General features: G+C 44.0%; 1 protein-coding gene and 1 pseudogene across 3 annotated transcripts in view; both read right to left on the bottom strand.

The window, feature by feature from the left end:
- AGAP1 (ArfGAP with GTPase domain, ankyrin repeat and PH domain 1) overlaps positions 1 to 15,846 on the bottom strand; it is a 544,363-nt gene that overhangs the window by 237,396 nt on the left and 291,121 nt on the right. For all 3 annotated transcript variants that reach the window (XM_084820148.1, XM_084820158.1, XM_084820167.1), the window contains one exon: positions 6,184 to 6,352. In XM_084820148.1, coding sequence (XP_084676274.1) covers positions 6,184 to 6,352 — 169 coding nt within the window. The remainder of the gene's footprint in view (positions 1 to 6,183; positions 6,353 to 15,846) is intronic.
- Positions 6,359 to 12,170, bottom strand: LOC146358792 (uncharacterized; annotated as a pseudogene).

Genomic DNA, 15,846 nt, shown 5'->3' with positions numbered 1-15,846 from the left:
ACACACATTTGCGATAGGCTCTTTTTCGCCTTCTAGAAAACTCTTACATTATTGTGGCTACTCCACCCCCAGGCAATAGGCTCCAGGCATAATCAGCTGCTTCCAATTCACCCTGGGGCAACCATAGCCATGCTTTTTCTCTTCACTGTTCTTTCTCCTTGCCTCCTCCCTCCTCCTCTCTTTGCCTTTCCCCCCTTCTCTGTCTGTCTGCCACTTTCTCTATCTCTCTTCACACTTCCCTTGTCTTTGCTTCTGTCTTTGTCTCGGGTGGCACTAACATCAAACCATTGGGAACCACACTCAGTATCGTTTGGGGTTGCAAGTGATAGTAAAAACGTTTACAAATATCACATAGTTTTAAAAAAATCATAAAATACACACAACAAACTTTCATTGAAATCTAACACCATAACTGGAAAACATTTCTTGCATGGTGAGGCATGATGCAGCAGATCTAGCAATCATACTGCTCCTCCAGGCTGCTTAATCAGGGCCCATCAAAATCAAGGGACGGGCATACCCACACACACAAAAAGTTCCAGGCCACCGCTTTTGCATCAGCAACTCTACACTACATGAGTTCTGGCAGAGAGAAGTCCAAAAGTCATGGATCAAACTCAGCCTGTCGTACACTGAGCTGACTACAAACACAGACACACAATCCACGGCAATGAGAGTTCAAAGCTATGAAAAGCCTCACAGTACTGTCCATGGCAAGTCTTTAACAATCCAAAATTCTAGTCCATATGCAGGGTGTCTCTAAAAAGCCTAGACGATGATGGATCTAAACAGAGAAGGTTTCGGGCAATAAAGACAAGATGTTTCCAACAAAGGCTCCTTGCCTCTGCATCAGTTCAAAGGGGAAGGTGTGACCCTACACCCCTTCCAGATCCCTTGACAGACAAGAGCCTTTAGCCTTTTAGCAAGGCTTCTGACTAAACAGAGTGGCACAGCTCAGCTCTCTAGCTGTGACACTTTAACCTGGGCAACCTCTCTGTAAATCTCACTCTGCTTCTGATGTTCTCACAGACATCTTCCAGCCTCCCTCCCTGCCAAGGCTAGACCAGCGGCGGCTAGGGAGTTGGGTGACTCCCCTGGCTCTGATCTGAGAACACACAGAGATAAACTCACAAAGACTCTGACATTCTAAAAACTGAATAGGCCTAAACTCTCTCAGGCTACTTCTAACTAAATTATGGCTATAACTTACAAGGCTTTACTGCATTACTGAAACTGGGCCTTGACATTACTTTTGCTCTCATAACACTTCTTTACTCTAAAAATTACTCCCCTCCCCTCACACTTTCTTGGCTTGGTTGCTGAGGGGAAGTGACTGTCCAAGCTAGGGAGCTTGTAAAAACATTGCCAGTGCTTCTAAACTTTCAATGGGTTTACTTAGAAATCTCAACTTAAGCTATTTCAAACACATTAAAAACAACAAAACCATATCTTTTGCACAGAAGAAAGGAGAGATTGGCTATGCTCCCCCACCCTTCTGCAAAAGTACACTTAAAGTTACAGGGCAGATTTAAACTGCACAGCTAAGTCAGGGGGAAAACTCTTGGAGCTATCTATCACTGGACAGGTTAGCCAGGGATTCACAACATGACACACATACACTCTTTTTCTTCTCCTTAACCTGGCACACAGCAACAAAGTGCTGAACAGGGCGGTGGGGGTGATTTGCAGGACTTCAAAGTAAAACTTCACAGTTTGCATTTGTAAATCCCAAGTTCGAAACAGGACATGATGAGGTAAATGGCAGCTGGAGAGGCGACAAATGACTCAGGTCAGCTTTTTCTGCTGGGGTCTCAAACAGGAAAACAGTCTTAGTTTGCAACTGTAACATCACTTACAGCATCAGCCAGCCAGTTATGCAGGTCTCTGTGTCTCTGGAGACAGCTACTATGGTATCTTTTTTTTCTCAATCAGGTTGGGTCTCCCAGCTTACACAGTTTGTTGCAGCTTCCAGGAGCATGGTAATAGCATTTTCTCGATCTCTTCAGTGCATATGTTCAGGCAGTCCAACACTGGATACTCAAATCAGTGAGATATCCTCATTGCAGGGAATCCCACAGCAAAAGCTTAATGGTTACACTCTTCAAAAGTCATATAGCTGACGGTCAGTACCTATAGGCTCTATGCAATTCTAGAACAGTTCAAAGCCAAACACGGTTACCTTGACAGAGATCTTCAACATGGTCTCTCCGCTTCATTCTGCCTTGGGACCATCCTCTGGTGCACTTCCCGCTCTAAGAGGGGTCTGGCCCATGCCCTAGGGGCTGATTCTTCAACTTTACTCCGTTCTGCGTCTTCACCTTCTGGGTCTTCATTTTCAGTTTCCACTTCTTAGAGATTTCATCCCAATCAGGCAAGGTGATGAGGTTGCACCCTTCGGGACGCCGTGGGCAATTCTTCTTCTGCACTTGGCGTATCAGTCTAGCGGCTACTCCTTCGGCTTCATGCTCCCACGCCTCGTTAGAGGCCATGCTGTCCTGCAACATTTCTCTAATTAACAGCATCAGATCTTGCTCTTTTCTCAGCTCGTCCTTGGGCTGTTCTGCTGTTTCCTCTCTCCATTCCAACTCCTTCCGCCTGACAGCTCCTAAAGCTGTCAGCAATAACCATGCTAGAGGTCCTGCATGCTGCTTCTCTTTAGCTGACCACTCCAGCTGCAGAGATTCTAATGCAGTTTCCAGGCCCACTGATGTGCAGTCCTCTTCGACCTCTGGCCATGCAATCAGGCCACTCAGGACCGCCAATTGCTTTGCGGCTGGACCCCATAGCTTCAATTGTGGACAGTCTGGGAGTCGGTTTAACACGATCCTCCTTCCCTTTGAATCTCAACTTTGCAGCATTTTTGGCATCCTGCTCACTGCGCCAAATGTATCGCCCCTGCAGCAGACTCTGAACTTCTAATTTAGAAGTGCCAAGATAGTGATACATCAGACTCAAAGGTTTACTTACAAGGAGTACTTTATTGGGTAACTTACAGCACACAGGCATACCCAATGGTTGGATCAGACAGCTTCTCTGAACCACGAGCCATGGGGTACAATGGGTCTTATGTCAGCATGTTATGTTATGTTATTACATGTGAGCAATAGGCAGCATAACAGCAGCAAGCGCCCCCTAGCGTGCATTCCCAGCATGGACTAACAGCACTAGGTTCTCAGCACAGCCCCCTGTCGCTTTAAGGTAAACAAACTCTGCTTCTCAGGCACATCAGTGATAAGACATTCTCCTCATTGGCAAGGAATGTTCTTAGAAGGCTGTTGTCGGCCTTTTGACTCATCTGCACATGTTCAGAGGCTTACTAGCAAGGGAATTGCAACAATAATGAACTCAAGCAAGCATTATGGATCTCTAGGCCCCTCTAACACTACAAATGACATGGCTACACTCCTGGGGCCAGTACAGCATCACAGGAGACCTTTTGTTCCAGAGCTACAAAAACACATACATGGCCAGTTACAGTTATAAAAAGGCTTTGAAATGTTCTGAATGCATTTGTGTATGTGTGATGTTGTATGCAGACACACACACACTGAAACACCCATTATCATGTATCAAAGCCAAATTAAACAGCACTAGACAACATTTTCTTTCTGGTGAAATGCAACTGTACTCCTTTATCACTGTGTGAGGAATAACTAACTTCTTCTACCATTGTGAGAGGCAAAAATCGGACAGATTTTATAGCCTAGGTTGTAACTAGGAATGCTTCAGAGCTCAGCAAGGCCCAAAGACTTGGGCTCCTCTTGGACACATGCAAAGATAAAGTATCCCCCAAAAAGTGTATTTGAAGAGCATTTGTGACTATTCTCTTTTATATTCACAATACCTAGGAGTAGCACAAATGTACATTCATCTTTTTGTAAAGCCTAGAACATAAGCCCATTTAATCGTTGGTAACAGTAGCCATTGTTTAGAACGAGTGAGTTGGTCAGAGGCACAGAAGCATAAATCACATGCACTCAAATAGATTGAGGCAGTGTGATATGCCCCATCTACCCAGCAACTTCATTCCTAGAACGGCAAGACTGGGGACATTTCAGTCAAACCAATGAGTAAGTTGCCAAGGCTCTTAGGTATATTGCCTCCGGTGGTTCTCCATTACCCAGTCCCCCCTGATGTGAGTGATTCAGTATGCAACTCCTCACCTCTGTAGATCCTGGCCCTGTGCAGTTCTCCTCTTTTTCTTCATTTCAGACTTCTTCTCTTCTCTCCATTACCTGGACCAGTCCTTCTCCCATGTCCAAGATTTGTTAAATTCTTGAGATTCAATCCTATGCAACCTCCTCCTGAGTAAGATTAACTTGTCTACCCATTCTTTTTTGAGTTTGTGATATTCATGAAAAAGATATACAGACTGTTTACTATATTCAGCTAGATGTCCTAATTAGTTTGGCTCCAAAGCATCTTTGAGTACATAACAACTAATTCCAGTTCCAGAGCCTCTGAAAGAAGAATATGATGCTGCCAATACCAGTAAACAAGTGGAATCGTAACATCTCTACTTTTAATGCAAAACACTCGTGTACATATTGGACCTTCTGTGTGAAACACAGAATTCTATGTAACTTGTTGTGGTGAACCCAGCCTCCCTCCCGACTTTTCTGGAACTCACTCCGACATTTCTGGAACTCACTGAACAAAGAACATGACGAAGCAGCATAGACACCAACATTTGCATCTCTACATGTTCCAGGCTGACTATTCTCATTCACCTCCCTCCCTGACACATGAGCAGGTCCCCCCAGGGACTGTCAGTTTGAATGTCCCCCTCTGGCACCTCATCAGATCTCCCCACCCCCACCCCCCAGACCACCACCAGAGGAATACCTTTGGCTGTAAAAAAAAAATAAAAAACCTCTGTCTCCAGCTGGCTGGCAGGCAAAGGGTGAAGCCTCATCCCTCCCCCTACTTGAAAACTGTTTTAGTGTGTTATGCTTAGGATCCTGATAAACTCATTTAGCTAATTGTTCTGTTCATTTTATTTCTGAAAAGCAAGTGATTAAATAACTTCTCTTTGCTTGGTTTGAACTTCTCTCTGCTTGTTTCTTTAATACATATACTGCACTGGACATTGCAGTTGATTTAGTTCTTCTTGCCTAGTCACTCATGCACTGGACTGCTTGCATGAAGACTAACCTGGTCATCAAGGAATTTAAAACAGCACTCTGAAAAAGTGTTCTATCCTTCTCTACATATAAGTGGAAACAGCCAGGTTAAGGGATATTAAAAAACACAAGTGATAGTGCTGCTACCTCTGAGGAGTATAGACAAAAGGTGACTTACAGCCTACCCTAGCTCGCAGGGTTGGAAGTGCGTACATACCAGTTTTTCACACTTGTATTTTGAGAAACATTCACAAATGGAACATTTACCTATTAGCCACCCCATCACTGTTTGCTCAAAAGCACATTTGTCATTGTACTGTAAATCAAGCCTTAGCACTGCTGCATTCTGTACCAGTCAGCACACTTTGTGGGCTACCCAATTCTCATTGATGTAATAAAACAGCATCTGGGCTGTACCATTTCAGACTGCAGGTAGGGGCTCACATGATGGAATGCGCCTCCAAACAATCCCCCCACCCTTAAATAGAAAACTAGATGTGTGAGGGATGGCTAGATTAGAACCCTTCTCACTGAATCTAATGGGATTTTCTGTATGGAGTAGTACTTCATCATGGGAGCCTCAAACCTGCAGTCTGAAGTGGTACAGCCCAGACAGACTTATAGCCCAATCCTATGCAGGCCACAGACATAGGTCACACTGAGTTAAATGGAACTTACTCCCAAGTAAGTGTGTGTAGAATTGCAGCTTTACAGAGCAATGCTATGCAGGTCTATTCAGAAGTAAGCCCCAAGTAAGCCCAAGGACTTACTCCCAGGTAAGTATGTATAGATTGCAGCTTAAGTAACTCACTGAAAACTAGGTCAAAGTAGCAATATATTCATTCATGTTACACCTAGAAGAACCTTAATCAGTGGCATGCCAATTTTTTTATCTTTATGGTGTTTCCTCACAAGACAATTACTATACTCACACAGAGGTATATAGTGTGGGAATATATCAAATAGCCTTTTTGGTATTTTAGTTTATTCATTAAAATTAAAAATGGAAGCAATGGTAAAGCCCACTCGGTTCATGCCATTTTAAATGTATTTATCTTACCTGAATTTGGTGAGATATGTAGGCTGCTCATGTCCTTGGACAAGCCATTTGTTTTCGGACTAGAGATGGGTGCACATGCTGATGTGGCTCGAGGTGGCCTCTTCCCCGGAACTTTAACTGTGGTTCTCAGAAGATCAATTTCTTTTCCATGAACATTCTGCATATAGTCCTGCATCAGAAGAACAAAAATATTTTTTCCCCAGGGAGTGTGGAAAAATATAAAAAATACAGTGTCAGAACAGTATGGCTGAGTTCAAAATGGGCCACATGGCTAGTTCCATTTGCCCAAGGGGTCTGTGCCCAAAATGAAATACTCTCAATCATGTAATATATCCCACAATAAAGCACCTTTGTTTAAGGTGATATGGAAAGAGAGGAATATGTATATCCCCATCAATGTGGCAGTCATGCTGAATACAACATGCCTACTTTTCAACAGGCATTATATATAGGGTGTAAAAGCGTACCAGGAATGGAAGAATTAGACCAGAATTAGATCTATAATAAAGGACAAAGCCACTCTGATGAGATATCAATTCATGTTTGTGTATCTAAATTTTTAAAGAACACTGTACTATTAAGCTTGACAATGCAAGTGTTAAGGAAGCTACTTTTGAATGAAAATCATGGTGTGCCTGTATTAATTTTTTAGAAGTTATTATTGGGGGAGAGGAAGGAGATTAGGCACAGTTCAAAAACTAGACTTGATAATCTGATTTCCATGGACATTCTTGCTAAACATCCATGCCTCAACTTGAGCAAAGAGCAAGAGTTTAAGAATTCAAAATGTATTGTTCATGAGCTCCTATAAGCTAAAATCAGTAAATATTAATGAAATATTCAATGTAAATGAAATTAAAGATTTCCAAATAACTATCCTAACTTTTAAACAGTGTATTAGTATCACTTTTTAAAAAATCCCTACTTCTCCCAAGTACAATACAGCATGGCATCTTATTTATTTATTTATTGCATTTATACCCCGCCTTTTTTCCTCTTGCAAGGAACCCAAGGCGGCTTACATGATCCTCCTCCTCTCCATTTTATCCTCACAACAACAACCCTGTGAGGTGGGTTGGGCTGAGTCTGTGACTGGCCCAAAGTCACCCAGTGAGTTTCCATGGCTGAGTGGGGACTAGAACCCGGATCTCCCAGCTCCTAGTCCAGCACTCTCGCCACTACACCACGCTGGCTCTTGTATTGTATATATGTCTTGTATATATGTAATCCATTAACAGAAGGGGGTGGGGGGAGTATGACAATACTGTTTTTCATTGAAATCATGATGAAGTAAAATCATTGTATTAAACATCTGATAAAATGTTTTAATGCCATTTAAGGTAAGAGTCCCTTTCACTGTATATAAAGTAAATAACAGTAACTGTTTCACAAATGAGAAAAACAGTAGAGTGCTGCATTTCCTTCAAGCAACATCTCAATGCTCTCTCATCTCAAATCTTGTTATCCTGGAAAAATAAAAGTGTGCATTACAAAGAAACATAGCTGCTTCAGAACAATGATTTATCTTATGATCACATTAGAAAAAGATGAAGATGACCCTGTCATCTGGAATATGCTATGTTAAAGAGAAGACGGCAAGCCTGATTTTGATATGCAAATGTTACACAGAAAACTCCCCTACTAGATGTTAGCTGTAGAAAATGCTGATCGCAGAAAATTGAGGGTGGGGGTGGGGGGAAGAACCTTTAACAAGACACGAGGGTAATTCAAAGCCAAGTACTTTTAAACAGCACTTAACAAGTCCCCAGAGCCCACTCAACAGTGGCCCACCCCAGAAGTGCTATCTTCTTCCCCTCAACAGCTTGAAAAAGTAGTAATTGCAAATCCATTTACATTTTGCTTCTCAAGTTTTCCATGTTCATAATTCAGTAGCATTAAAAAAAGCACCACAGCAGGGACAGTCCCCTCCCCAAATGTGGCAATATCAAGGTAGCTGAGCATCTGAATTCCCTGCACCCCATGGCTCTCGCACCTTTGCCATCTCTTATTTTTTACATTCCGCTCCTAATTATGTTGCATCTATTGCCATACACTTAATTAGCTGCATTAATGTGATTTCTTTTCACATAGTCAAGCAATTAAGAGCTATGATTGAGTTTCATTCAATTAGTCTCAACAAACATGCTAATTGATGTCCCAGATGCAAATGAGGTGCAATGAGAGAAACCTGCTAGCAATTGAGTACCATGTCAGAAACCCACAGCGCTCAGCTTGCTGACAGAAGCACAGCTTAACACAGCTACCACCTTATGTGGAGCTGTTTTCAAGGGGATTTGGATTGGAGGTAGCATATATATTTCATTAGGGCCTTAGTACACCAGACAGATTCCTTTAGAAATAATAAAATGAAGCCATGGATCTAATCTACTCTGAATATTTGCACAGCAATGGCTGGTAAGCAACACAGGGTGTGGAAAATACATTTTACCCCTGGAAGGTGCACATGCTTCTGTTAAACTGAGATCTGCATGCAGTCTCTTGTGCTGGCAAAATACCACATCCATAATTGCCTACAGTTATCAGTAACTGCCAACTTCATCTTAGTCAGCTGTGGGCAATGTGTACTTGAAGTTAAACTCAAAACACATTAATCTATCAATAAATCCCTAAAATACTCTCACCATATTGATTGCCATTGCTTTTCTTCCTGAGGATACCCATGGCATTTGTGCAAACACAGTGGTGCTGAGGTGATAATTTGACTACACAAGTGACCACTGCCCATAAAACTATAATACATGTTGAAATAACCTTTTGATTATAAATGTGAGAAATACTATTTCAGACCAGAAAATAATTGCCCGATTCAAGTTAGAGACCACAGTCAGAGCCTACAGTTATCTCAATTTGTTTTGTTGAATTTCAAACAAAAGGTTTCTTTTTATAATTTATTAAAATAATTCAATTCAGTTCAGTTCAAACTGGGGGGAAAGAATGCTGTTTGAAACATAGGGATTTGTATATCCAAGAGCAATTATGGAACAAAAAACAGTGATATTGGAAAACATAAGGACAGGTTGCTTACCTGCGACTGTGGTTCTTCTTTGTGGTCTCTGTGTATCACACATATGGGCTCACGCCTGCACAGAGCCTCGATTCAGGAAACTTCTAAAGCTGAGAAAGTTTTGGCGGGAACCCTCCCTGACTGTCCCATCGCACATGTCCGGAGGGGTTCTCACCTATTCCCTCAGTTCGATGAGACCCCATGTGTCCTCGAAACCGAAGAAAACTGAATGAAGCATCATTTTGGTATCAGACAAAGATCACAGCATGAATCTTTCACAGTGGGGACAGTGGGTGGGTTGCGTGAATGCACAGATGACCACTCGAAGAACCACAGTTACAGGTAAGCAACCTGTCCTTCTTCTTCATGGTCTCTGTGCATCACACATACGGGTGAGTAACAAGCTCACCTACTGGAAGTGGGTCAGTGTCCTAACACAATACAGATGAGAGAACAGCACGACCAGAAGAGCAGTTGGCTCGGGACCTCACATCCAAACGATAATGCCATACGAACGTAGATGGGGTTGACCAAGTGGCAGCATGGCACAATTCTGGAATGGAGATGCCCCTATCAAATGCTGTCGATATTGTCATAGCCCTTGTAGAGTGTGTCTTCACTCTACCAAAATCCAGGTTTGCCAGTTCATAGGCAAGGGAAATAGTCTGTGTAACACAGGAGGCTAGTCTTTGAGCTGACAATGGGAGACCCTTTTTTCTTCCCCCATAGCAGACAAAAAGTCTTGGAGATTTGCAAAAAACTTCTGTTCTAGAATTACTGAAAGCCAATGCCCGCCTCACATCCAAAGCATGCAGTCTCGACGCCAGCTCTGAAGTTGGGGATGGAAAAAAGGCAAGCAGAATGATGTCATGGTTGACATGAAACGCTGAAACCACCTTTGGCAAAAATTGCACACCTGGGCAGAGTACAACTTTATCTCTATGGAAGACCATATAAGGATCATCCACCCTAAGAGTCGCTAACTTACTAGCCCGACGGGCTGAAGTGATCGCTACTAAAAAGGCCACCTTCCAAGATAAAAGACGAAGGTCGATTTTAGTGAGAGGCTTTGAACTGTCAAAGCCTGAAGGATTACTGACAAACTCCAACTCAGAATAGGAGTTTTTACCGGAGGTCGGAGATTCCGTACTCCACGGAGAAACCGTTGAACATGAGGGTGTGAGAAAATGGTAAACCTCTGTATAAGAGCATGCAATGCAGAAATAGCCTCCAAGTACACTTTAATAGATGAGAACTTGAGGCCCTTTTCAAATAAGGAGAACAAGAACTGTAAAATATTGGAAACGGAACAAGTAACAGGGTCCAACCCTCTTGAAATCACAAATGCTGAACATTTTCCCCACTTATGGGCATAAGAATGTCTGGTGGCTGGCTTCCTAGCCGCCTCTAAGATTGTCTGGATCGGTTCCGAAATGTGTGAGAGATCCTGCAGGTTTGGAGCCTCCATGCTGTCAGTTTCAGTGTTCGGAGATTGGGATGTTGAATGCAACCATTTCGCTGGGACAGGAGATATGCTTTCATCAAGAGCCGGAGATACTGCCCCCGACAGCAACGGAGCAATGGGGCGAACCATCCCTGTCTCAACCACCACGGTGTAATAATTATGCAGTCTGTGTTGTCATCCAAAATCTTTGACAACACCTGTGTTAGTAGAAGAAATGGTGGAAACAGGAAAAAGTATCCCTGGCTCCATATCAGGAGGAAAGCGTCCCCCAACGAGGCGTGATCTATGCCTGCTCTGCTGCAATAAGTCCAGGATACTTTGTTGTCCTCTGTCACAAACAGATCTATTTAGGGGACTGCCCACTGACTGAATAGAATCTGTAGTACTTCGGAATGGAGTTGCCACTCGTGCGATGCCCGATATGACTGACTGAGCATATCGACCAGAACGTTGTCAGATCCTGCTACGTGTATCCCTATCAGGGAGATTCCCCTCACAATGCACCAATCAAGGAGGTTCAGTGTAAGTCTGACTAAAGGAGGGGATTTCGTTCCCCCTTGCTTGTTCAAATAATAAACCACGGTTGTGTTGTTGGATGTGATCTGTACAACCCTGCCAAAAACATCAACTTTGAAGGCTGTCAGCGCTCTCTGGACTGAGAGCAGCTCAAGATAATTGATATACTTGTCTTTCTCTGATGCAGTCCAAAGGCCCTGCACCTTGAGGGATCTGCAATGTGCACCCCACCCCCGTAGGGAGGCGTCCATTGTGAGCAGCCTGGAAGGTGATGCTCGATGAAAAGGCACTCCTGGGAGGAGATGAGTGAAGGGGATCCACCACCAAATATCCAAACGAAGAATGCTGCCAAGGCCACGAGTGCGTCTGCCCGGTTCCTTGGGAGAAACGTGCGACCTAGACTGGAGTCCAAAACCGCGCCTATGAACTGAATGGTTTGGGTTGGGTTCAGAGAAGACTTCTGAAAATTTATGTAGAGACCAAGGGCAGCTAGGAGATTGCAGGTGAGGGACACAGAATGGAGACGGTTTCGTTGCGAGGGTGCCACTATGAGCCAATCATCGATGTAAGGAAAAAGAGTCACCCCTTGCAATCGAAGGTGAGCGCAAACCACCACCATGCACTTCGTAAAGACTCTCTGTGCTGTGGAGAGGCCAAAGGGGAGGACGCAGAACTGGTATGCTTGTGTCCCGTCGATAAAACAAAGGTAGCATTGACTCAATTTTGTAATCGCAATGTGAAAATACGCTTCTCTGAGGTCGACAGATGCGAACCAGTGTCTGGTCATATGGAATTTCCTTGGTGTAAGGAAGGAATTTATGTCCCGTAGATCCAGAATCGGGCATAGCCCTCTGTCCCTTTTCAGTACTGCAAAATATCAGGAATAAAAACCTTGGAGGCGTTGATGAGGTGATACACGATGGATCACACCCTTCTCCAGTGGCAACGCTACCTCTGCTTCCAAGACATCCGATGGTGGTGTCGACCTGACTGTACCAAAGGGAGGGAGGGTATCAAACTCAATCCTGTATCCTTTGCTGATTATTGGCAGAACCCAAGAATCTGATGTGATTTGCACCCACCGTGAGAGAAACTGAGAGAGACGAATCCCAAATTTTTGAGGAGTGGTCGGTCAATGTGTATTTGATGTGGTTAATGTTGAGACTTTGATGCTAGTCGCCATCCCCTTCCTTCCAGCGTTATTGCAACTGTGAAACAATTGTGGAAGGGCCTAGCATCTATGACACCCACTTCAAAAAGATTGGAAAGCATGTATAGAGTGCTGAAAAAGGATGCTGAATTTCTGTTCACTCATCCGCGCCCTAACTCAGTCATTGTTGAGTTGGCTCAAAGCCATTCACACAAGCAACACTCTGCTCCAGTGGATAAGGAGGGACGCAGATTGGACCTCATGGGCCGCAGGATTTACTCATTGGCAGTGTTAGGCCTCAAATTAGGCCTCAAATGGCAAGGTACCAATTGTTCATGTGGGACAATATGGGATCACTCTGCAACCATTTACCTGATGACCAGAGAGAATTAGCAAGAGTGTTCCAAGCGGAAGCGACTCGTGTGGCAAAACAGCAGATCAACACTGCAGGCCACCAGTCAGATTGCAGAGCTAAGGCCATGATCAGTGCAGTCGCCCTTTGGAGACATAGACACAGAATCATAGGGTTGGAAGGGGCCTACAAGACTATCAAGTCCAACCCCCTGCTCAGTGCAGGATGCCTGATCCCATCCAAGTACTAACCAGGGCTGACCCTTGCTTAGCTTCTGCTTGGCTCAGTTCAGCGGGTTTGCCTCAAGAAGACAGATCACGTATTGAAGATCTTCCATTTGACAGTGCCCATTTATTTACATGCACGGATGATGCTATGGACTTGGTCCAAAAGGCAAAGGCCACGGCCAAGAAAATGGGACTTGCTCAAGCCCCAACTTCATTCAGGCCTCGACGCTGGTTTCGTCAGCCTGCTTTTCAACAACAGAGGCAACAGGGAGATCGGTCCCACAGACAACAACAAATCTCTCTGTCTTGAGGAGACATTATCCACCATCAAAATTGGGCTCCACTCATCAGAAGTCCAATCTGGGCAGCAAGAATAATCTTTGAACTGGGCACAAATTGCCTCCATTCACTGACCACTCCTCAAAAATTTGGGACTCGTCTCTCTCAGTTTCTCTCACGGTGGGCACAAATCACATCAGATTCTTGGGTTCTGTCAATAATCAGCAAAGGATACAGGATTGAGTTCGATACCCTCCTCCCCTTCGGTACGGTCAGGTTGACACCACTATCTCAACATTAACCACCTCAAATACCAGGTCCTTCAGACATTCCACAAGTTGTTGCGTTTCTATCCCTAAGGATTGCGCCATTCTCAAAATTTGTTTGGAGAAATGGCCGAAATCTTCCGAAGGTGAAATTGGGTCCTGCGATCTTACTGCTCCATCCGGAGAAGAAATGGATTGTGCAATAGAGGAGTATGAGGCAGAATCCAACTGATAGTCATTGGTAGCAGAATGTGGTGATGTTCCTGGTCAAGAGGGAACCTCCTCCTTCTGCCTGTCAGAAAGTGCTGAAAGGGCATCCTGTGGGATGGTTGAAAGCTGCACCTGCCTTGGTGGTAATGGCAGCGGCATTTGCTGAAGTGAAGCAGAGACTTCTAAGCGTCGAGCCTGAGGCATTGCTTCTGCTGGGGGATGCAATAAAGTCGCTGTCGGGATGGATCTAGGGCGACAAGCATCCATGTTCATATAGGGATAGAAGTGGTTGTCTTGTCTGTGTCTCCAATCATCTCAGTAATAAGTAGGTCTGGGAGGGAGTGACCACTCCGAGCGTCTCTCCCAATCCGACATTGGTGAACGAGATCGATGACGAGGTACACAACCGAGTCCAGCCTATAATCCCGAGGATAGTATGAACCTCTAGAATCGGGTGAGTCCCAGTGTCGAGGTAAGTAAGGAGGTAAGGTGGTGTCTTGCTGTCTCTCATGTGGTGGAGTGGAATCCCGGATTTCACCCTCATACATCGAGGCTACTTATGCAACATTGACCCTCTGTACTGAACCTGAACGCTTCATATACGACTCCTGAACGCTTCATATTCGACTTTCTCTCGTCTCTCTCCTTTTTCTTCTCTTTCTCTGGCACCATGGTCTTAGGCCTTCGAGCCTTTTTTGACAACTTTGTCACTGTAGATAGCGTTGGAGATCTCCCCAGAGTAAGGGGCTTCTCCATCCTGCCTGTGGTTAGAGCTGGCACAGAGGGAGAAACGGGAGGCTGTGCTTTTTTTGTCACCTTTCCTCTGTGAGACGCTTTCCCCGAGGTGGAGGGTTGCAGCATCATAGTTTTAAGGGTTTCGATAGCAGCCAACGCCCGTTTCCAAAGTTCTGCTTGCAGCCTGTTGGCCCGATTTCTATGGGCTTGTTTAGAAAAACCTTGGCAGAATGAGCAGGTCTCCACGACGTGCCCCTCTCCGAGGCAACCAAGACAGAAGGAGTGCCTATCTGAAGGTGGCAACTTACTCCCACACTGCAAGCACTTCCAAAAGGGTGCTTTCAAGGTCATACGCCCAGAGGCAGATAACGCGCGATCCATGGATCGCTCTCTCCGACAAGAAGAAATTAACACCAAATAAAAATAAAATGTAAAGAATGAAGAACTATAGAAGAAGTTATAGATAGAATAAAACCTCAGCTGGCAAATTTGCCAAAAACGCAGTCCAAAAACGGACGAAAATCACAATGAGGTGCCACAGTTGGTGGTCAAAGAAGAACTGAGGGAATAGGCAGGAACCCCTTCGGACATGCATGATGGGACAGTGGGTGAGGGTTTCCACCAAAACTTTATCAGCTTTAGAAGTTTCCCGAATTGAGTCTCGCCATAGGCGCAGAGCCCATATGTGTGATGCACAGAGACCTCAAAGAAGAACTTATAATTTAAAAAATCAGGCAGGATAGATGGTCTAAGATTTGACAGGTCCTCCTAAATAACTTGAGACCAACTGAAAGGCTAGGACATCTCATGAAAATATTGAATATTCTCCATTCAATGATCTTGAGCTCCCCTTATGTTTACTTGTTTTCTCAAAACATCTATTTTGCAGAAATCATCCTGGTGACTGTATTATTCTCTCTCTGATATGCCACTTCTCCCACGATTCAGCGTATCAAAATAGGCTATCCTCTAAAAGGTCAAAAGTTGGCCTGGAAATGGACTGGGAGCCAGTCAAGATGTCTGACTTCCATTTTTGGTAGCAAATTATCATTTACCATCTTGAGCCCTAAGATCAAGCATAGGCTAGAAATTTTGTAAAAAGCAAAGAATGGCTGTACAGCATCTTCCATTTCTGAATTATCCTATTAAACTGTTTTCGTTACCCTTTAACACATTTGGTTTCCTATGGCCAAAACACAGGTCATATTCAGACAATCCTCCAGAACATGGTTTGGAGAATCTTGACTGAATTTCTGCATTCTTACCTCTCCTTCCTTCCTTCATTTATTTTTATACCACCCAATAGTCGAGGCTCTCTGGGTGGTTCCCAAAATTAAAACCACAAAAATACAACAGAAAATACAATATAAAATATAATAGATTAAAACTACAGAATAAAAATACAACCAGAGTAAAACTAGCAGCAGTACAGATATTT

The sequence above is a fragment of the Heloderma suspectum genome, chromosome 1, assembly GCF_057233095.1.
Source record: "Heloderma suspectum isolate Gila_16-S chromosome 1, 16-S_ref, whole genome shotgun sequence".
In the NCBI taxonomy this organism is placed as follows: Eukaryota; Metazoa; Chordata; class Lepidosauria; order Squamata; family Helodermatidae; genus Heloderma; species Heloderma suspectum.
Note: the sequence above shows the minus strand (reverse complement) of the source record. Positions and strands in the feature narration are given on the sequence as shown.